A 23,433-nucleotide genomic window follows, 5' to 3' on the forward strand; every position below is an offset into this window, starting at 1 on the left:
ATGTAGACATGGTTTTGTGTTTATGCAGCGCTATATGCAATGCAATGCATAAAAACACAGTATAAGTCATTATAATCATTAATTATGTCCCCACTGAATGCAACAAATGCCTCGTTTGAAATGGGATTTATTGGTATTATCTGGCCGTGCTGGGAGACGTCATCACAGTATGGTAAGGGGCGTAACATTTCCGTCACACACTTGAGGTATTCAGCCAAACACAACGCACTGGATAGCTGGCCAATCAGAGCACACCTCGCTTTTCAGAAAGATGAGCTTTGTAAAAATCAACACGTTTCAGAAAGGCAGGGCATAGAGGAGAAACAATAATGTACAGTATCTGGAAAATAAATGTGTTTTTTAAACCTTAGACTGCATAAACACATTGCACTACACCAAATACACAAAATGATTTTCTTTTTAGCAACATCATATGACCCCTTTAAAACATGATGAAAAGCACAAATGGCAGAAATGTGTTTGTTTGGCTTGAAACTAAATCATCCCACACATCAGCAGCTAATTATTAATTGAGCATATACAACTCACACAAACCAAAATTAATATTTTGTAACATTAACTAACATTTTCATACATTTGTATGTCAGGTAAACTTAACCTTCAACCCTGCATTCACAGCCTGTGACATGTCGGTATGTGAAGTGGGTCAGAGAGTTATTACTGCAAGTCAGCGTGATTTCTCTCATCTCATAACTTCTCTCCTTACAGCACTGGTGACTCTGTTCAAGCTGAAGTGTGCTGTTAGTATGAATCCACCTGCAAGACAACACAACAAACATAAAAAATATAGAATTCAGGGGCCACATATACAAATGGTACACTGTCTGTGTATATTTTATTATTATTATTATTATTATTATTTAATTTGTTAATATTGTCTTTGTCAATAGCTATCTATATTTTAAAATAACACATTGTTTTGCATGCAGTTATCTAAGCTGCAAATAATTGGCCAATATGAAAATACAATAATTTGTCATGCCAAAATATTTATAAAATGGGGAATGAGACTCCATATTCAAATATTTAAAACCTAAAAAAAAAAATAATAATAATAAATCCTGTGCTGAAAACATGACAAATGTTCTGACAATACCTTAGTGGCCAAAGGCTATTTGTTAGGGAAATAATTAATGATTGGCAGATTCGTATTGCTATTAGCTGCATATTATCTTTGTAATACTACAACTGGCCTTTACATGAACATCCAGCTAATAAAGTGTCTGTTTAACAAAGTGTCTTTAAAATAATAAAGTCTCAATTATTCTATCTTATTTTAGAATAAACAGGCTGATGATGTTAGACTTGCCTGTTATGTGTCTCACACTGGCCCTCACAAATGGGCAGCTCGACTTCCTGTGTGCAGTCGGCAAGTGTAAGGTTCATTCTCATCAGTCTTGCACTGCATGTAACATTACCTATGATACACAGAACAAAATAAGCAACATACTTACAGGTGTAAAAATAAAACAGATTTGTTTAACATCAGAGACAAAAAAATCTTAGGTGCCCTTAACTACTATGTACTTACATCAAAAAAATAAGCACAATGTACTTATTGTGCTCATATTGCATTGCGAAACACTTTTGCTGCTATTAAGGTTGGATATGGACAAGGGTTAGGGACAGGGTTGATGGTATGGGTAGGTTCAAGGGTGGGTTAAGTTGTAAGGGATGGGGTGAACAGTCTAATTATAAATGTAATTAGAGAAATTAATTACAGATGTAATTAAATGCAGGTATTTGAAATATAAGTACAATGTAAACACATGTATGTACACAATAAGTTAATTGTATCAAATGATTCATTTAAATGTAAGTACATAATAGGCCACCTAATATAAAGTAGGGCCACTTGTGTATAATAACACTTGTTGGATTTGTGCTGGTCAGAAAACTTCTGAGCATTGAAACATATGCAACTATGCAGACAAATAACTGGTTTTGGGTCACGGACAAGACTTGCTGTTAACAGGTTTTGGATATTAGACAAAATGCTGCTGACTGCATTTTCGATACAAGACTAAACTAATATCTTCTGGCAGGATCTGACATCAGGGTCTGGATCTAAAATTTCTAATGTGGAGACCTTATCTAACACCATAATTGATGACTATACACTAACGTATAAAAGTATGTGGTCAGTAAGTTAGAAAATAACAGGAGATGACACAAATGGTATGTGTGTCATTTTGCTTCTGAGTAGAGCACACTTGGCCAGCTTTCAAAGGAGATGGCTGATCTCACTCTGATGCTCTCCGGCTGGGTCATGAAGCCTACTCTGTGGCCTATTGTGATCTAATCAAGAGCATGTCATTGGCCCGATCCAGCTCGAATGAGGAAGATGTGATGGGAGTTGAAGCATATGTATCCTTGAAGCCCATCTCCTCCATCACCCCCAAGGTTTTACCCTCAAAGATGTGTCAAAATATTTTTTTTCAGCTGGTGGGCAATACATATGCAGCAGTGGGCCAAACTGGAGGGGTGCTGCACACCATGGCAGTGTTGCAGGCTAATCTTCCGAAGGACCTTGACCAAGACAAGTCAAGGGACTGTCTCAAGAGGAGACATAGAGCTCTGCTGAAACACAGATCTCCATGCCACCAAGCACATGGTCCGTGCTATCAGTTGCTCCATTGCTGTAATGGTTGCCGCAGAGTGGCATATATGGATGACACTCTTACAAATTGAAGTGAAGAAGAAATTCTTTCTCCTTGATATCCTGAGCTTGCCCTTCTGGTCTTTTTGGTACTGCCATGAAAACAGTAGTCTATAAGTTCAGAGAGACAAGTAATCAATCAGCAGCATTCAAGAATTCATTTATAAAATGTTGCGCAGAAACCATCCAAAATTTGATCTTACGATCATCTCTCAAACATGCTCACATGTGATTCATAGAATGAACTTACGCACAGAAAACACACATTCGCATCTCTTTCAGATGTGAAATCTATGAATTGCAAATGATCTTGAACTTGCGTGCAGTTGCGTGAATGTTTTCCGCTCTCTGGCTTGTAAACAACTCCTAATTAATGTCATTAACATATAAAAGATTACCAGTCATTGTCCAAATCCTTTATTTTAGAAAAGTAAGCTGCAAGCACAGCTTACATTTTCAAAAACCTGCGGTACTACGACAAGAAAAAGTGTATAGTACGTCTGCTCAGATCCTGACATGACGCTAAGCACTATTCCACATCAAGGGCAGTTCTTACAAATATGAGCGTTGGTGTGGATCAAATCTGTGCGTACGCACACTTTAGAAAAGAGGCCCCTGGTCCTTCAGTCCTTCGCTTAGGCATAGACAATGATCTGATGTTAAAAGCAAAGCATGAAACCACAGTGAGGTAAGGCAATCTGCTATCTGGGGTTGAAAGCAATGCAGTGCTTCTCTAATATTAAGGACTACTGTGGGACAAGCTTTCCACATAAGGTGTTTTCATGGTGAGATGATACGACCATTTAACAAAGATAGGGGTGTTAAACAATAGGTGGCTGCGAACAATAGGTGATTGATGATATAGAATCTGTACACTGAAATGTTCCTTTTCTCATAAGCCATCTCCTGCAGCATATTATAAACCAATAGCACAATAGAAACCACTGCCAAGGGGCTGATGCACCGAGATGGAAGCTAGATTTGGAAGGCTGACAGGTTGAAGGTAGATTGCATCACGTCTTTCTAATCTGTTGCCCACATCGGCATAGCTAGAGGCTGCTCCTTTAGAAAGGAAAGGACATGGCATGTGCCCAATTATGGTGTCCCATACTCTGAATTTGTGCTCTGTATTTCATCTATCCATGTGCACACACAACAGTGAGTAGTAAACAAACACACACAGGGCCATCCTTTGGGAAGTGCAACTGGTGCAGTACCCCCAATACTCTCTTGGAGGTATGGATCTTGGTTAATGAGATTTGAAGGGGAGAACTTGAATGCATCCCAAGAGAATATCTTAGGGTTACACCACCATACTTCAGGCATGTCTGCACTTGCATCTCCCTTCAGACAAATCAAATCATGTTCCTGTAATGTCAACACCATGACACAGCATCCCATCTCAGAGAATTGGGATATATTCTTTTGAAGTTTCCATTTATGGAGAAAAAAAAAATGTATCCCATTTTCCAATACAACTGATTTCTGAAATAGATGATTTCATGTGATACTGAAGACTTGAGCCATGGCTGCTGAAAAAATCAGCCTTCATTGGAATATATTAAAATGATAAAGTTATTTTAAATTGTTTTCAATTTTAATAATATAACATTATATTACAGTTTAACCTCTATTTTAATGAATGGGGGAAAAAGGGAAAATATAAGCCCTTCACTGTGGTCACTGGAAAAGTGGACAGTTGCCTTGGCTTGATACTAACATCGGTCTTGCAGTTAACATACTGAGGTCACATCAGAGAAGAACTAGACCCCACTGTGCTATGGTACAGTTCCATTACAAGACCAACTAGAGTGAAACATTTGTGTAAACCTACATGAATAGCAGCAATGATGTTCATCCCACACTCGTAAATCCTGAATACACACAGAAACATAATACATTAACTTTCTAGATAAAAAAAAAAAGATGTATATGAGCAACAAACTTGATTCAGTTTGTGATAGTGAGTTTGGTCATTCCCACCTCAGCACAGATTTGCACGAGACACATGGTTTTCTCAACTTCAGTTCCTGTCTGACTACAGCTGAAAGACTCACACGGACGTGAAGGGTCTGTCCACCGATCACCCACCTGAATACACCAGAGCGAGAACACATATACATGCATTGTTCAGTATATATTTTTGTGCTAAATTTGGTTACAGCACGGTCTTTTAAAGGGGCCTCTAAAACTATAGAAAACAAACCATACTCCCATTGTGAGCAAATATGTGAACTATTTCCTTTACCTTGTAAGTCTTTCCATTGTACTCGCAACTCTTCTCAACTGTAAATAAGCAAAGAAAACATACTCTAAATCTGTTTTTGCAGCACTGGACCTAATAAAATATATCAACTGAAACAGCATGTGTATTTATTCCAAGCACCAGTGGCACTCTACACTAGGACGTTCTGTGGAAAAGATTGCAACATTACCGCAAATCTGATTGTCACAGCAGTCAGAGACCACGATGGAGTAGGCGCGCTGCAGACTGGGGTGGATTCTCGAGGTTTGGGTATGCACTCTTCAGTTCTAGTCTGGTTATTACATGTGCATATGTGACAGTTTGATTCCCCATACTGCCCCCACCTTATAGAAAGATGAAAGATTTCTGTCATGCAGTATTCATAATAAACATCTGTTTACAGATAATTTTAAACAGAAGTTTGTTGTTTTATGTTTAATGAACTCTTACCGGCATGGGCTCACCCAGTGGCCCTTTACATGCTGAAAAATAAATATGAAATAAAATGCATATCTTAATTACTCAATTTAGAGAAATTTGCACAAAGCATTACTTATTAAAGAAAACTTGCAAAGTATCTTTGCAAAGTCAGTTTTGCTAAGAAAATAAATTACCTTTAAAATATTATTACTTTAAAATACATGACCTTATTCTACATCCCTAATCCTACCCAATACCTAAACTTAACAATTACCTTACTAACTATTTATAAGCAGCAAATTAGGAATTTACTGAGGGAAAAGTCGTAGTTAATTGTGAATAAGTGTACCCTAATCTAAAGTGTTAACAAAATTACAGTAACAAAACTTTTGTAACATTGCTCTCAAGATTGGCCTATAAATAAAAACTGTTGTTTTGTAATATTTGGTTCTTAACTCACTTGGGCATTCAGACACACAGATTTGCTTGTGTTCTTCTGCAAGCATCTGGTCATCTGGACAAAAGCAGCCTGATCTCAGACCAACCACAGAGGTTGCAGGCATGCGAACACTGAGGAGACATTAGAGTGATGGGCGTGAGCTCATACATGAAACATCACGCCTACCAGAAAACATGCAATCCTTACCGTAACCATTATTAAAAATAAATCAATCAATAAAAAATGGGGGAAAAAAAATCTATCTTCTAATTATGAGGTGAAATATGCAGCAGGACTTGAACTTTAGAAATGCTTGAATCATTTAAAGTAAAAATCTTTCTCACCCGACCTCGACAGACATCATTTGGAGACTTTTCGACACATCGTTGTACATCATTCCTTCCGGACATGTGCTCTCTAAACACGGTGGAATATTATTAGAAGACAGCAATGGTTGCAAACTCTACTACTAAAGCATTTTGTTATTGGAAATAACACAAAATCAAATGCACATGGAAAACACATAGTTTCGGCCAATAAAATTAAAGTAACTTATACTACAAAATCAAGCTATGAATTCCACAAATTCAAACTTTCATGAACCTCAATGGATTTGTAAAGACTTACAGGTGTTTAAACTTTTATATGTGTAAACAGTTAGGTTTTAAGATGATGCTGATATGTTGTAGACATCAGTGTACAAATGTACATCAATATAAGCGTGCAACTACTATTCCCTGAAACTTTGCTTTCATACTGTTTTCTTACCACAGGAGCCGTTGGTAAGGGTATCTCCAGTCCACACAAATACCAAACCTTTTGCACTCTGATGCTGCATACTCCAGAGAGGAACAGGCACCAACACTACTATTGTATGAACAGTAGTCAAAACCGGCAATTCTTCTCTACGGGACGTAAGACTGATCCTTTTACCACACTCCGCAAACACTCTGAGTAAAAGATGTTAATAGCTATTGTTATAATCACAATGCAACAAGCCAAGCAAAACTATGAAGTTGTTTGTCATTTTATATGAACTAAAAAACACAACAGTGACTTACTCATGGTGAAGTAGGTCACATATTGTAGGATCGCAGGGTGGTTGAGGTGAAGGTGAAGTTGGAGGGCCACAAGGAACATTGGGGAGCACAGATTTGCAGTAGGGTTTCAGAGGGTCTTCTACAAACCAGTCATATGCAGTCTTATCACAGCAGCTGTCATCTTCAACTACACCGTTTCTTCGTATACACGACTGCCCACCACAGACACCTGCAAAATCAAGAGTGTAAGGTTATCACAATCTATTTATGGTCTATGATATCATATGTACCATGAACCACATATTGTCTAATGTGCCAGTAACTTTCCATCAGAAGTTAATTGACTTTAATGACGTACCACACTGTCCTTGGGTGTTGTTGTGGAAGTACTGTTACCATTTGCTAGGTTGATTAACAGATTGTTGAAAGGTGTAAGAGAAAACATAGGAACGAATAGGCTTGATGTAGATGTAGACCCTGGCTACCACTGTTTTCAAACTTGAAGACCTGATCTTCATGTGGTGGGTTTATAATCTCCTGGTTCAAAGTACACTGGAAAAAGAAAGAGACAATCTACTTGTCATCAAAAGCTCAAGGGAAATATTATCCCCGGTCATTCATAGAAACAGATCAGCAGACAACTGTGGGTGTGGAGCAAAAATCTGTTTTATTGTTAGATATTTGCATATTTGAGTTCCTTGAGTTGAGCTCATTTTATTTGGCATTAATAATAATTTAATGTATAATCATTATAAACATACCTCTACCGTAAACTCCTCTGTTACCATAAGTGTGGCAATATCATTTCGGTAATTTAATGTGATTCCCCTAGAACAGGAATTATCAATTTCCGGCACACAGTAGTAGTTGTCTACAGTAATGCTTAAATTGTGCTGCAGTACTCGCTCCTCCACTAGAGTGTAGGTGCAGTTATCCATGAAGTCAAAAGGAATCCCCTGGAAGGAGATGTAGTGAGGGTCTCCATAAACCTGGACACTGGCCTAAAAAAGAAACCAGGAAAAATAGACCTGAAGTTGATGTACAAGTAAAATGATACAAAACTTTTGTAAAAGCATGATGGCATCCCTATCACTCTTCTTATTTTCCATTGGCTGGACAAATAGATAGCCACGCCACTAACTAGTCCCCACTGGTTTCGATGTGTGTATGACAAGTCAGTTTACTTACAGTCACACTCCCAGTTTTCACAGCAAGTCTCTTCATCTCTGACCAAAGACTTCATGTCTCTAGGGCAATCAGTCCTGATTGTGGATGTTGGACAGGTAATGGATTTTACCTCAATCACTCCAGCTTTACAGGCTTTATCAGCACAATACTCTCTCCAAGTGTCTCCACACAACCAGCTTTGATTTCGCATCACATCTTTGCACTCACACACTAGTTCAAAAAAGACATAAACATATGATCTCAATCAATCTAAATATGTATCACACATATAAGTGAGTTTAAGAACATTGAACACATTGTAATTAACACTGAATTTAGAGCTTGGAATTTGTTCTATATGTCATTTAAGCTGTAGTAGGCCCTGGGGTTATGTCATCATGTAGTAGTGTATTTGTAAATTGAATGAGTAGTATTGTTACCTGGAGTTGTGTGTTCAGTGGTACTGAGTACAGATGTCATAGAAGGGGTTGTTGTTGTAGGATTAGTTGTTGTAATCACTACTTGAGGTGATTTTGGAGTTGGACTGGTGATAGTAGAGCCAGTGACTATTATAATTTCTAGTGGGAATGAGAGAGAGAAAAAAACAGTAAGTACAAAATACATTTGTGTGGCAGTTTTGTAGCACATTCAAAGTATTTTGTCACTTTGTGTTTATTATGACATTACTGGTGTTATATTTGTAGAAAGCATTGTTTAAATGTTCATTCAAGCACAAGTTTATATTTGTAGTGGCTTCCACACCTGTTGTAGACACTGTTGACACTGAAGTGCTATATTTTACTGAAGTTATGGCTTTAGTAGTTGGCTGAGTTGCAGTTGTGTATTGTTTTGTTGGTGTGGTTGGTTGAGTTGTTGGTGGTTGTGTTGTGTATTCTGTTGTACTTTCTGAGGTGGGTGATTGTGTTGTGGTTGTTTCTTCCATCGAAGTTGTGTATGTTTCTGTTGTACTTTCAGTTGTTGATGGATGTGTTGTGGTTTTGTGTTCTGTTGTGCTCTCAGTTGGTGGTGGCTGTGCTGTGGTTGTTTCTTCCATTGGAGTTGTGTATGTTTCTGTTGTACTTTCAGTTGTTGGTGGACGTGTCGTGGTTTTGTGTTCTGTTGTGCTCTCAGTTGGTGGTGGTTGTGCTGTGGTTGATTCTTCCATCAGAGTTGTGTATGTTTCTGTTGTACTTTCAGTTGTTGATGGATGTGTTGTGGTTTTCTGTTCTGTTGTGCTCTCAGTTGGTGGTGGTTGTGCTGTGGTTGATTCTTCCATCAGAGTTGTGTATGTTTCTGTTGTACTTTCAGTTGTTGATGGATGTGTTTGGTTTTGTGTTCTGTTGTGCTCTCAGTTGGTGGTGGCTGTGCAGTGGTTGTTTCTTTTCGGAGTTGTGTATGTTTCTGTTGTACTTTCAGTTGTTGATGGACTTGTTGTGGTTCTGTGTTCTGTTGTGCTCTCAGTTGGTGGTGGTTGTGTTGTGGTTGTTTCTTCCATTGGAGTTGTGTATGTTTCTGTTGTACTTTCAGTTGATGGTGGACGTGTCGTGGTTTTGTGTTCTGTTGTGCTCTCAGTTGTTGGTGGCTGTGCAGTGGTTGTTTCTTCCATTGGAGTTGTGTATGTTTCTGTTGTACTTTCAGTTGTTGGTGGACGTGTCGTGGTTTGTGTTCTGTTGTGCTTCTCAGTTGGGTGGTGGTTGTGCTGTGGTTGTTTCTTCCAACGGACGTTGTGTAGTTTCTGTTGTACTTTCAGTTGTCGGTGGTTTGTTGTGGTTTTGTGTTCTGTTGTGCTCTCAGTTGGTGGTGGTTGTGTTGTGGTTGTTTCCTTCCATCGGAGTTGTGTATGTTTCTGTTGTACTTTCAGTTGTTGATGGATGTGTTGTGGTTTTCTGTTCTGTTGTGCTCTCAGTTGGGTGGTGGTTGTGCTGTGGTTGTTTCTTCTTCCATCGGAGTTGTGTATGTTTCTGTTGTACTTTCAGTTGTTGATGGATGTGTTGTGGTTTGGTGTTCTGTTGTGCTCTCAGTTGGTGGTGGTGGTGTTGTGGTTGTTTCTTCCATTGGAGTTGTGTATGTTTCTGTTGTACTTCAGTTGTTGATGGATGTGTTGTGGTTTTTGTGTTCTGTTGTGCTCTCAGTTGGTGGTGGATGTGTTGTGGTTGTTTCTTCCATCGGAGTTGTGTATGTTTCTGTTGTACTTTCAGTTGTTGATGGATGTGTTGTGGTTTTCTGTTCTGTTGTGCTCTCAGTTGGTGGTGGTTGTGCTGTGGTTGTTTCTTCCATCGGAGTTGTGTATTTTTCTGATGTACTTTCAGTTGTTGATGGATGTGTTGTGGTTTGGTGTTCTGTTGTGCTCTCAGTTGGTGGTGGTGGTGTTGTGGTTGTTTCTTCCATTGGAGTTGTGTATGTTTCTGTTGTACTTTCAGTTGTTGATGGACGTGATGTGGTTTGTGTGTTCTCTTGTGCTCTCAGTTGGTGGTGGTTGTGTTGTGATTGTTTCTTTGGAGTTGTGTATGTTCTTTCTGATGTACTTTCAGTTTGTTGGTGGACGTGTTGTGGTTTTGTGTTCTGTTGTTGCTCTCAGTTGGTGGTGGTTTTATTGTGGTTGTTTCTTCCATTGGAGTTGTGTATGTTTCTGTTGTACTTTCAGTTGTTGATGGCGTTGTTGTGGTTTTGTGTTCTGTTGTGCTCTTCAGTTGGTTGGTTGTGTTCGTGGTTGTTTTTCCCATCGCAGTTGTGTCTGTTTCTTTTGTATGTCAGGTATGGGACGTTTGTGGTTGTGTATTTCTCTTTGTGCTCTGTGATGGTTGGTAGTTGTGTTGTGGTTTTTGTATTCTGTGACTGCTCACAGCTGTTGGTAGTTGTGTTGTAGTTGTGGCTTTAACTGGAGTTGTAGAAGATTCTGTTGTCTTCTCGGTTGTTGTTTTTCGTTGTGTATTGTGTTGTTGGTTTTATATATTGTGTTGTGCTCTGAGTTGTTGGTGGTTGCGTTGTGGCTGTGTGGGTTTATTATTGCTGTAGATGGATGAGCTTCGATGTGTAATAAATTGTAGTCGTAGTTGTAGTTGTAAATGTAGGCTTGCAGACCATTTGTCCATTAAGGCATTTACTAAGCAAAAATAATACAAATTTTAATTATGGTAGGTATTTAGTTTATAAATGTTTTATCTTAAATATCCTTCCAGCACTGGAAACACAAGAGTCTACAAAATGGCTTACCAGCATGTATAAGAAGTACATATTTCATCAGGCGTAACAACACTCTATTCATGAAGGTACAAGTGCAGTTGTGCAAAGCGGTGCATTTTCCTAGGTTTTTGTCATAATATGGGGTCTCCTCAGGGCATCTTGGGTAGCAACCTGAAATGTCATGCATTGCTTGGTGAAATAGTTTTCTCCGTGTTTCTAAATTCTAGCAGTACAGAATACTGCAGTACAACAGCAAGATCAAGAAACAGGAACAGAAAGAGTAAAAAATACCTTCAAGTTTTCCTGTAAAGTGGGTTATTAGTGCCACAGGTCTTAACCTGGCCACAGGGATTGTAATGCCAGGTGCACTGGCCCACTTCATTGTAATAGTCACAATACACACCGCTGGAGATGAACAAAACACTGTAATCACTTGACTAAATAATTAATAACTCAGGTATGCTTTTACCAGGAAATACTCATGCTGGGAACATTCTAAATTGTTTTCAAAGTCCAATCCAATAATTACAATAGAATACAATACTTACGACACAAATCTGGGGTTCTCCAGTTAATGCAGACGTCCTTTGCACTGCATGCCTCTGCGTAAGCTGAGACAGCTGTACAAAAGCCAAGAAATTTCCCCTCAAACTCACAAGAACAGGACTCCAAAACACAGGCTTGGTAATAAGGCTCTGGATCTACCTAGTAGTCCAAAGAATGCAACAGTTACTACCTAGTTCGATAAAGGTTGCACCTTTCCTCATGACAAAAATAAATAAATAATTGAGTACACTGTGTACCTGAACCAACTTCAAACTCAGAAACAGTTTGATGAACTTGAACAAAGTTCAGAAATGTCTAATGTAGAAATAGTGCTTTGTCTAGTTAAAGGCAATTAACCGAGATTAAACATCAGAAACCAACATTATTTTATAACGTTTGGCACTGCAAAGTACCTTCAAAATGGGCAGTCTATAAAGGTGTCCGATCTCAGGATCATACATCGCCGCTGGGCCCAGGCTGCACAGTAGGAGTGTCGTTCACAAGGAAATGTTTCATGGGTTACATCTGAGCATGGCGGAGTTGCTGTCTTCCAACTATTCCCAAAGTCCAAAACACTGAAAACTTCTGAGGAGCTGCTTGTCAGAAGGTCGTTTGTCACCTTTCCATCAAAGTTCCCACAAAGCCCCAACACTTGCCCCTAATGTTCCACGGTTGAAAGAGAACATGCCTTCACAATTCACGTTTCAAGATCTATATTCCTTGTTGATCCTGAACCAACATTCCTATCAAGCTAGTTTCATTTCAAAACTTTGTACTAGGTCTATCACAAGAAAAGTCCTAACCAGGCACAATGCAACAAAATTTCAACAAGAAGTAATTTTCTGTTCATACTTAATGTTGAAACCGGGAACATCAATCCCAGAAGATAGCCAATTAGAACAGTTTTGCTTACAATGAGTTTAAAAACAAAAGGTTTGCTCCCCCTTCAAGCAATTTGCTGAAGCAAAGCAATCCGCCGTCATTCATTTTCAATAACAGTTCTGGCAACATAAGCAACAGAGACTGTACTTGATGCAGCTTTATACTATGGCAGAGCAGGAAATCATATGGACAGCTTGCTTCTTTTTGCATGACATCTGATTAGTTCACAATGTAAATACTGAATATTACTCTCAGACAATTAAAGAAATTAAATGTAACTTACCCTCCACTGAGGCTCTAGTTGGATGGTGACCCTAGTATGTTTGTCCCAGATTACAGTGATCCCTAGATTGGGAACTGAAATAATGATGTAGAGGCCCACAGTTTGGATGGAGTACAGGGGCTCTGCCAGCAATGCACCCCCTGTATGAGAAGTCTCAGTTACCTTCATGTCCGCTCAACATCAGAGTCACTGCACCCTGTCAAACATTAAGCAAATATTTACAATTTCATAACTGAGTACATTCTAATTTTTACTTGATAGAAAGTTCAAATATTGACAACATCCAACAACAATTTATATATACACAGATGGTCATTTACCAAGAGCTCCACTGAGATGGCACGGGAACATGTCAAAGACTCGTCACAACAAGGAACACTCTCAGTTTTAACTGCAAACTTCCCAGTTGAGCCAGCGTCCTTATACAAGAAGTGTTAGAAGTTAAAAAATATGTTTGCCAATTGTTGATTACTACTTTTTACAGAACTTGTGAATTTTACTAGTATACTGTACATAAACTAAGTCAGAATCTTTTGGAAAAGATAATTTGTCACATTGAAACCACTCACCTTCACTAGGGTGTACTGACAGTGGCCATCGTATCTGTACCATTTGGAGTCAAAGGTGTGATACTGCCCATTTCCAAACACCTCACATACTCCTGAACATGCCTCATCTATACAAGACCATTCACCACCTCTACATGTGCTGCGACACACAAAAATCATGTAATTCAAATCCAGTGGTCAGGTGATTTTTTTACTTCATTGTAATTTTGCAGGACAGGATATATCAAAGCATACAATCATAAAGCTCTCAAATGTCATTCAGACTCGGGATTGCTTAGAATCTTTAGGAGCCAAGTTCGAACACATATGGGAACAAGTGAGATTTGAGCATTACAGTGGACGGGAAGATTTTTAGTAAATATCAGCTAAAATTTAGAAGACCAGAAACATAATGCGTAAGCTGAATGGACTGCTGTTAATATGATTTTTTGCTGTTGTTGTTGATGTAATTTTAAGAGATTAATAACCTCAATATCCACTTACTTCCACAGTCAAGAAAAGAGCATCTTGAGTATTCTACAAAATATCTCCTTTTTTTTATTCAACAAAAGGAAGACCCTATGGCTTTGGAATGACATGAAGGTGGGTAAATTATTTTTTAAAAATATGTGAACCCAGGTCAAGGCCAAAAGAAAGGTTCTTACCATATTTTACAGTTGGTCACCACGCTCTGGCCAGTTTTATACACGCTCCCGCTGAATTCACAGGTACAGTTTTCATGGGCCACACAACCACCGTTATGATCTTCAAAAAGGCCATCCGGACAATAACAGCCACTGATACATCTGTTATAATCACTCTGTAAATATAGATCAGGAATTTCACTTGCAAAAAATGAACACTATAACACTTGTCAATTTGATAACAGATGTCAATTTTTAGACAAATGCTTACTACAGGTTTGGTCAAGCTTTCACACGTCCTATGGGCAGTGTCCACTGGTATTTGTGCGCAATCCACACAAATCTTTCCCACTGTGCAATCTAGAAAATAGGAATAGAACTTAATAGGAATCTTTGGCAATGAATCATGAAATTTCCAAATTTTAATGGTTCACAAGATTAGTAGGTGTTACATTACTTGAAAATTCACTGGTGGAGTTCACTAAAAAGTGACTAACTACATACTGCTCAACTACACAATGCTTGGGTATTTAAACCTAGTTTGATGAATTACGCGTACAGCATTATCACATCATTAATTGCAGGCAAACAGCATAGATTTTTGTGGATAAAGTGCATTATGAAACTATTAAAGTCTTGTGTGCTAAAAACAATCACAGTAAATTAAAAGTATAGAGGATTTCTTGTCTAATTTTGTATTATGAATAAATTATCTGTGTTCAGAACTGCCATAGAATTCCACAGAGACTATTCAGTTTAAACTACACACAGAAAAAGATGCTATGTGTGCTGGTTCAGTATTCTGTTGTTTAGTGTGTATTTGTTGTTGTTTTTCTAAAATGTAAGTAGATGATTTTACTCACTGCAAACTTTAGGACAATGAAGTTGTCCATTTTCACACAAGCTGTAATACAAAACAAACATTTTATACACAGCAAAAGCAAAAAAAAAAAAAAATAATAATAATAATGATAACAAATTAGTCAACATAGAGTAAACATTTCTTTAAACTGAGTTGTTTTCATCCTTACCATTGGCGTCCACCGATAACCACAGGACCTGGAGGTGTGTCACCTCCGGGGTGGTGGCAGCTGCACAGCGGACGAGGGCTGCAGGTCTGTTGGTTGCTCAGGTGAGAATCTGATGTGCTATCCACACCCCTCCACAGGGTCATCCAGCACCTCACAGGTCGGATCAGGGCCCGAGAGGGAACGGCAACGGTATGGTTACACGCCAACATGGCATAAGCAAACCTCAGATTGCCCATACACAAAGGAACTGAAAGCCAGAATGATCATTTTTGGAATGAGTCATACACAGATGTTCAAAAATAATGTTGTTACAGTGTAATTACACAAATAATTATAAATAACATGCAAATACATCACACAAAAAAATATCAAGGTTTCATTTGGTTAATTGTGCTAAGGTTGCGATTTCAGCGTTGCTACTGTATGAAAGCTTTTTGTTGATGTTGATAATAGGACGTTTGGTGATAGCACGGACACCTACAGAAATACTATTTAACATCCCTGAAATTCACTGCATAATTTTCGCATTGAATAAAAGCTTGTCACTCACTGCAGTTTGTTTCTGATCTCCAGGCCCCAACATTGATTCCCTGCATTGCACAGGCTTTTGCGTATTTTGCCAAAGGAGACACATAAACATTCCTGTAATGCAGTCGAGCACTGACAGGTTTTTTTTTTTCCTTAAGCCTAAGAAGAATCAGAAACAGATTAATGACAAGAAAATAACCATGTATTTCAAAATGATCAAATGTGTTAACAGATAAGAATATATCCTTGCCTCAACAAAGGGCGAAACAGGTACGTAATCATGACACACAGCAAACATTCCTTCTGGATCTTTCAGTTGGTCACAGTTCTCCTCAGCAAATATCTCTAACGAATGGAATGAATATAAGTGGTTTGTCTTGGATAATTTAAAAGTTCTGTTATGAAATTCTAGATGGCGCAGTCCAGAAGGTTCCAACTCAATATGATTCTTTATAAAATTCACATGGCACAGCTGATTGGTTTCTTTTCCAGGTCAGCAGCCAAATAATGAGTTTGCTTGCTCAACTTTTAAATCCTTGGCTATTGTTTGCTGTCGCAGTTGCAGCACGCTTCAGAAACCTTCCCCTTCCCCAGCTCCACCTATGGGGGTTATTTTCAATCTCAAAGCAGCATGTTTGTGGATGTATTGGTAGTAGCAAGTATCAATACTTGCTCTGCTGCAGTGGAGAAGCATAGGAATATCTATTCCCGCCAAGACCAAATACATTAACACTGTCTCGTACATTACCATAGTAAACTCTCCGAGAGCTGTCAAGACAGAACTTTAATATGGTTAAGCAGTTAGTCTTGATGACACTTACCATTGTCAGTGTTGATGCATCCAGTAATTGGGGTACAAGTGCCCATTGACCAGGACTGGGCAAAAAGCTGAACTGAACTTTCTATGATGCCACTAAAAGTAGTGAAGTCATCGCCTGTGTCATTAGTAAAAGTTCCACAAAGACCTATATTAAAACACTTGCTTTAATAAAACATTCAGATTTGATTGATATGAATTCTATGTATTATTACATTTCGCTAAAATGTTATGTGCTTTGAGGTTGGCTTGATGAACATAGATTACTCAACCTTTAGTGTTTTCGGTTGGTGGGCAAATTCAAATATATCTGAATTTCTGGAGAGACTTGAACTTTGCATTTTCAGGCCAAATGAAGTCTGAACTTGAATGAACATTGAAGACTGCCAAAAGACTGTGGTAGACTCTGAAACAAAGGCCAAAACCATAGCAGTTTTGTAAAGCTAATGTGAATGTTTTCCAAGTTTTGTCAAGCTTATATAAATATTTCAAACTTATTCATCTTAATTACGACAAATTCCAAAAGAGCCTATACCAGTCTGTGATAAATCACTGATTTCTATGTTGTTCAGTTGTATGCTGTTTGCAGAGAAGGTATATCTTTCCTGAAAAAAACAAAAACCAAAACGTCATCGTTTAGAGGGGAAGTGATGCCGAATGTGGTATAAAATGTATCAAATGTTTAAAATCATACTATATACGTACAGTAGATAATGCAGTTTACATAGAGTCTGCAAATGCATAACAAAAGCCTGCAAATGTTGGTAAAGGAAAATAGACAAACCTGGTTGATATTAAGATATGCCTTTTCTATGACAACACCTTGCCCAGAATATTGAATGTTCAATGTCCAGTTAAGCCCCTGGGTGACATACCAAACATTTTAATGTCAGAAAATCAAATATCACTTTGCAAGAAGAAAAAAAAAATTCTTTAGCTTTATCCCAGTTTAGTTACCCTTGCAATGCCACAAAGGTGCATTTGTCTTAGCACAGAATACTGTTTGCCATCAAATGTAGTGATGAACTGCCCCTCAATAATACACTTGGCTGGACATGTGTTTGCATAACATGCCCAGTTTCCTCTGATGCAGGTACTGTGGGGATAAAAACAACAAAAAATATCTAAAAGTGGTTTTTCAAATTTATTTTTTCACAGATTAAATTCAAATCTCACAATATTTACTTTATATTTTTACTTACGAAGAGGTTGTACTTCGAAAAACCCTTGTATGATTGTATGTTCTTGTAACCAAAACAGTAATACTTAAAAATAACTGGTCACACTTTTTTTTTAAGATCCAGTTATCACCATTATCAAACCATTAACTGTGGCTTTTGCCTTAATAAACTCCTAATTTGCTAACTTTTTTAATATTTAGTAAGGCTGTTATTAAGTTTAGGTATTGCGTAAGATTGGTGCTCTGCATGTACCCCATCCAATGTGCACAACATGCAGATGTGCTTTAACAAGTACTATAAACAGCGCCCGGGGAATTTTTATTAAAATCCATGCTAAACGTCAGTGCCAACTAGTTTAATCATGAGATTTAGATGTCCCTATACTAAAGTCGTTACCAAATTTCTTTTACCAGGTCTAGGCACTTACGAGGACATGCCCTCCGGCCTTGGTGCAGACTTTATCTTTGCATGCGCACACAGACATCCTCCACAATAAATGGAATGGTAACCATCACAGCGATCATAGTCAGCGTACCTTTCCTGAGATGCATGAGTAGACAGTGAGAAAATGTTGACAAACTAGTATAGATGATGTATGAAATAAAACACATGTATTTTCCTGATTTCAACGTATCATTGCTATGAAAGTAAATACGTGTAGATCATGAGGTTTGTTCAGTAAAATAAAGTTAATAAAAATTCCCACATTTGGCATTTTTTTGGGCGCTCTGCCTAATCAAGGACCAACCTCCAGGCAGGTAGCAGGTGCTGGTAAGTTGGAATGGTGGTGTCATGTTGTGCCCTTGCCTGCAGGTGGCGGGAAAGCGAACCCAATGCTCTACATAGTGCAGGTCTGCCAGTATAACAATTAGGCTGGGCTGCAAACAATTGATGAAGTATTGTATTGCTTAGTAACACATGTAATGTTCATATATTAGAAATTAATATAAACTTTTCTTCTGATTTGCTTTGTTAAAACCGTAGATCCTACAGCACTTCTGTTTTGAGCTCCACATTGACCCCACTGGTGTAATTCTGGTAGCTCCCGCACATAACGATAGCTCTTTAAAAATGAGCGTTTGATTTCCCGATGCCATAAATCCATTCATATTTTTATTGCACCAGATTAAGGTAGTTTGATATTTCGTAGCGAGACATTCTAGAGCTCATGGGAGCAAAAGATTTTTGATAAACCGTAGAAGCTCAACAGATATGGTTTAGATCGCATTCAGACTGGATTTTAAACTATGTATTTGAGCCTTGTCAACTAGCATTTATTACTAAAAGTATTTGAATATCCGATGATAATCCATTTCAACACATAACAGCAAAGTTAATTCTTATAGAGGATGACTCTTGATAAATGCATTATACAAGCTTTGTAATGCATTATAATTTTTATTATATAGATATAGTATGAATATATATAGAGTATGATATATAGGTTATATGAGTTTGTTTGTTTGTTTTTACAAATTTTGTTTTTTTTTTTTTTTTATTTCATCACATTTTTATTCCCATTCTGCTTCCAAAAAAACTCACTGTGTTTGTCTGTGTGCAACCTACGAGTCTTGCGTCAGGCATTGGTCATCAGAGAAGACACTGGTTTAATACCAGCTGCTGCTAGTTTCTATGAACAAAATAGTAATTTAAAAAACACCACCAAGAAAATATTACATGATTATATCATAAAACTATCACTACACACTAACCTGAGCTGTTCTTGTGCCCACAAGTCCACTCATACCCTCCACTAAATCCTGGTTCAGTTGCATCTGTAAGAGATGTGCATAATCAGATTACATACAGTATGGTCAGGATTCTATAATATAGTAATCGCATATTTTTATTTGTTTGGTTAAATCAACAATGCTACAGTAAACCATTGTCTTTAATGGTAACTCACCCAAAGTGAACTGACACCATCAGCTACACTGTACCATGTGACAGACAATGGCAAACTTTGCTTTGCAGCCTGGTATAGATTCCAACTAATGAAACACGTGCTGATAGGTGTGGTCGTATGGAAGGGAAATTCTATGAGACATTGAACAAATATTCTATGTGGATATATTAACAAAAACGGGAACTTTATTCTATCAATAAATACTCTAAAATGTACTCAGTATATACTAATTTTACATGCTACAAAATGGTTTATTGAATAAAGCAGTATAAATACAACTAAAATAATTTGCTTTATTAATAACATGTTTTATTCTAGCAAAATCCCAATTCAGTAAATCTGTGATTTTAATTCTAAGCAAAATAAAAATTCAATTTTGTTAAATTAAACATATTATGTAAAGAAGGTATTATGGGGGGGGGGTTGATATATCTATATTATAATGAAATGCTATTACAATGCTATAATATAATAATTACAACATTATAAGCGCTTTTGAGAACATGAACAACCCTTTTCAGAACTTTTATACAACAAAAATCTAGATATTGGTCACAAATGTGACTCATAAATCCCATACCTGCTGCCTTCCACACTGTCCCAGTGTTTATTGTGAACGAGGGTCGTGATTTTATTCACAATGATCTCCACTCTGTCCATCAGGCCAATTCGGCCCGTCCACGCTGGACGAGGATATGACAGTCCACTCCAGCATGACTGAAGCGTGTAAGCGTTACAGGACATGTGGTCTTTAGATGAAATGCCGTTTTTGTTGAATGTATAAAAGATGCCGCTGCCATACGTCTTACATACATCTGAAATAAACCCAAATAAATAAGATCAAAGTGGATAACAGCTTTCTTTCTTTCTTTCCTCCATTCTTTCTTGTGATTTGTCTCAAAATAAAACAACAAAACAAAATCTAATTTCCCAGTTATATTGGATATTGGACATGCTATTAATTGGACACTGGGCTTGATCAAATTATGTATTCAAGTAGATAAAATGCAATACTTTCTTACTTTGAGTTGTAAACACAGAGTGAATGTGGCCTGTGGATAAAAGCAGAAAAAGTTAAACAAGATGAAAATCCAATTAAATTTCTTTACTTAAAAAAAAGAAAAGAAAAAATAATCGTACCATTTATATCTAGCCATAAATACTACATAATACTTGCAATAATAAAAAGTAAGAATTAAAACAATAATAAAAAAAAAAAATTAAAAATGGATGATAAATAATATTAAATAAATAATATAATAATAAATTACTTACATTTAAGTTTAAAATTAATTATTCATCATTAAATAAAATAATATATATCATTTATTAAAGTAATATAAAATCAGCTAACCTGAGAATACAATAATTATTCCTAAAAGTGTTGCCTCTCGTAGAGCCATTCTGTCCAATGAACAATCTGCTTACTGGTGCACAACTGCATCAGGACTACAGAAATTCTTCTCACAGCCCTTTTATCATGAGATATACTTCAGTAATTTGAATAACATGAGGAAACAGCCACTATTAAACATTGACTAAATTCTATAACTAATAAGGGGGTATGGAACACAAAAGCTAACAAAGGGTTTTTTATGTGCTCACATTAGACAACCATTGAGAAAATCTTTATTTAGCATTGCTTTGTTGTTTACCTGTAATTGTGTTTAGGTCATATTCTGTTTGACATTGCACTTGGTTCTGCTCTGTGAACTGGTGGATTTGATTTCAGGAACAGGAATACTGTTAGCTCCTTGATGAGAATACGATCTCAAAACTCAATCATGGAAAAAGCAAATCTCCTTTCAAATGTGTGTTCAAAGGACATGTGTAACTCTAATCCCAAAACTGTATATTCATTGACGTATATTTCCTTACTACCATCATCAAAACTTTAAAACTGCTTTAAGAAAATATTTTTAGAGAAAGAGAGAGAGACAAAAAACAACATGTTACATTGTAGTCTTGTGCAATTACAAATAGGATATACACATCATTTACAACCGTTTAGCTAGAAGGTCTTCTATTTAGTTTAACTTTTTTTATTAGGGGTTTTTTTTTTCTTCCCCCAAATAGGTGAATTATTACATCCTTCTGCTCCAGGATAAAAGACAATTATGCATACATGCCAAGAACCAGAAAAAAAATCATTATAGCAACATGACTATTAAATTGTTTTAGAGGGTTAATATTAGATAAATATTACCTAAACAGATAAAGCTGGTTAAGAACATCCTTTAGAAGTGCTCAGAACAGGATTCAATTGTATTATTGGGTATGTAAAAAAAATAAAATAAATAAATAAATAAAATAATAAGCATAAAATATCAAAAGCTAGACATATATTTAAGGATGCATTTAATGTTCATATTATTTTATTAAGTTGTAAATAAAGCAAAGGAGTTTTTTTTTTTTCAAAGTTTTTTAAAGACTTTTTCAGTCTTTCTACTTTAAAAATTCACATTCAATTCAGTGTGTTATTTGTATCACTTTGAGAAATCTAATAGCAATTTCTGAGTGAAAACGGTTCCAAAATAAATACATAAATAAAAAAAAAAAAATCAGTGTACATTTTGTTTGTTTGTTTATTTTTCAGTTTTTAAGTTGTGAACTTATAAAAAAAACACACTGTGTGTGTGTGTGTGTGTATGTGTGTGTGTGTGTGTGTGTGTGTGTGTGCTTGCTTATGCTACATTGTGGGGACCAAATTTCCCCACAAGGATAGTAAAACTTGAAATTTTTGACATTGTGGGGACTGGCCTGTTTATCTGAAAGTGTAACAATGCAGACAGTTTTTCTGTAAGGGGTAGGTTTAGGGGATAGAAAATATTGTTTGGTCAGTATAAAAGTAATAGAAGTCCATGGAAAGTCACCACAGAGAAACCTAGCATGTGTGTGTGTGTGTGTGTGTGTGTGTGTGTGTGTGTGTGTGTGTGTGTGTGTGTGTGTGTGTGTGTGTGCTAAAAAACCATACGCTGTAGCAATTCATCATGTAAAAACTGCACATAATGTAAAAACTGCACATAATGTAATAAGTATTACATTATTATTGTAATAAAATGGTCATAATGTGATAATTGTCTCAAAATGTAATAAAATATTGAGATCGTAATGTAATAACAATTATTACATTATCAGAAATGTATTACATTATAAACTGACCAAAACATTTTAATATTGTCATAATTATATAATATAATATAATATAATATAATATAATATACTTACAATAAACATAATTATACTTTCAATAAAGTATAAGCAGCCCAGTATAAGGGACAGTCAAAATATTTGTGCTGTTATTAAGCCTATGTGTGTATATATATCCTCTTAGCATCATGAAGAAAAAAAAACAAAAAAAAACTTAAAATTTCTGAATGATTTACAGATAGTGGGGGTTAAGCATATTCTGCCCAAGCCATCAGTGAAGGCATGCCATTCCAGAGCGGAAGCAAATGATCAGATTTTGATTAAAGATTACCAAAACAAACGTTTTTTTTTTTTTTTTTTTTAAGAGGATTAACTTGCACAGATTAATTGCTGACGTTAAAGGGATACTCCATCCCAAAATGAAAATTTTGTCATTAATCACTTACCCCCATGTCGTTCCAAACCCGTAAAAGATTCATTCTTTGAACAAAGCTTTTACGGGTTTGGAACGACATGTGGGTAAGTGATTAATGACAAAATTGTAATTTTGCAGTGGAGTAACCCTTTAAGACTAGCAATGTGCGCTAATAAAACTAAATATTAATATATTTAATATATTAAAATATATTAAAATATATCTCAAATTGTAAATTTTTGATTTCATGTGGATTTTAATATCTTAGGTAATGTCCATGGTATGATGACAACAACAGTGTTTACATATAAATATATTTTAATTGATA

General features: G+C 36.7%; 1 protein-coding gene, 2 long non-coding RNA genes and 1 pseudogene across 3 annotated transcripts; all 4 read right to left on the bottom strand.

Annotated features, from left to right (window-relative positions):
• Positions 1–6,694: 6,694 nt before the first annotated feature.
• LOC122139789 lies at positions 6,695–7,215 on the bottom strand. The gene is made up of 3 exons (XR_006156541.1): positions 7,183–7,215; positions 6,846–7,053; positions 6,695–6,734 (listed from the first exon to the last, which is right to left on the bottom strand). It is a non-coding gene; the product is annotated as an uncharacterized LOC122139789 (long non-coding RNA).
• Positions 7,216–7,979: 764 nt separating this feature from the next.
• On the bottom strand, positions 7,980–9,310 carry LOC122139788 (salivary glue protein Sgs-3-like). Its single transcript, XM_042739238.1, has 3 exons — positions 8,754–9,310; positions 8,432–8,569; positions 7,980–8,222 (listed from the first exon to the last, which is right to left on the bottom strand). The coding sequence occupies exons 1-3, from the start codon at positions 9,265–9,267 to the stop codon at positions 8,005–8,007; spliced, it is 870 nt and encodes a 289-aa protein (XP_042595172.1). The 5' UTR covers positions 9,268–9,310; the 3' UTR covers positions 7,980–8,004.
• A 3,729-nt stretch (positions 9,311–13,039) lies between these two features.
• LOC122139862 lies at positions 13,040–20,284 on the bottom strand (annotated as a pseudogene).
• A 29-nt stretch (positions 20,285–20,313) lies between these two features.
• On the bottom strand, positions 20,314–21,036 carry LOC122139790. The gene is made up of 3 exons (XR_006156542.1): positions 20,895–21,036; positions 20,563–20,592; positions 20,314–20,355 (listed from the first exon to the last, which is right to left on the bottom strand). It is a non-coding gene; the product is annotated as an uncharacterized LOC122139790 (long non-coding RNA).
• Between the last annotated feature and the right edge of the window lie 2,397 nt (positions 21,037–23,433).

This window comes from Cyprinus carpio, chromosome B15 (assembly GCF_018340385.1).
Source record: "Cyprinus carpio isolate SPL01 chromosome B15, ASM1834038v1, whole genome shotgun sequence".
Classification (NCBI taxonomy): domain Eukaryota; kingdom Metazoa; phylum Chordata; class Actinopteri; order Cypriniformes; family Cyprinidae; genus Cyprinus; species Cyprinus carpio.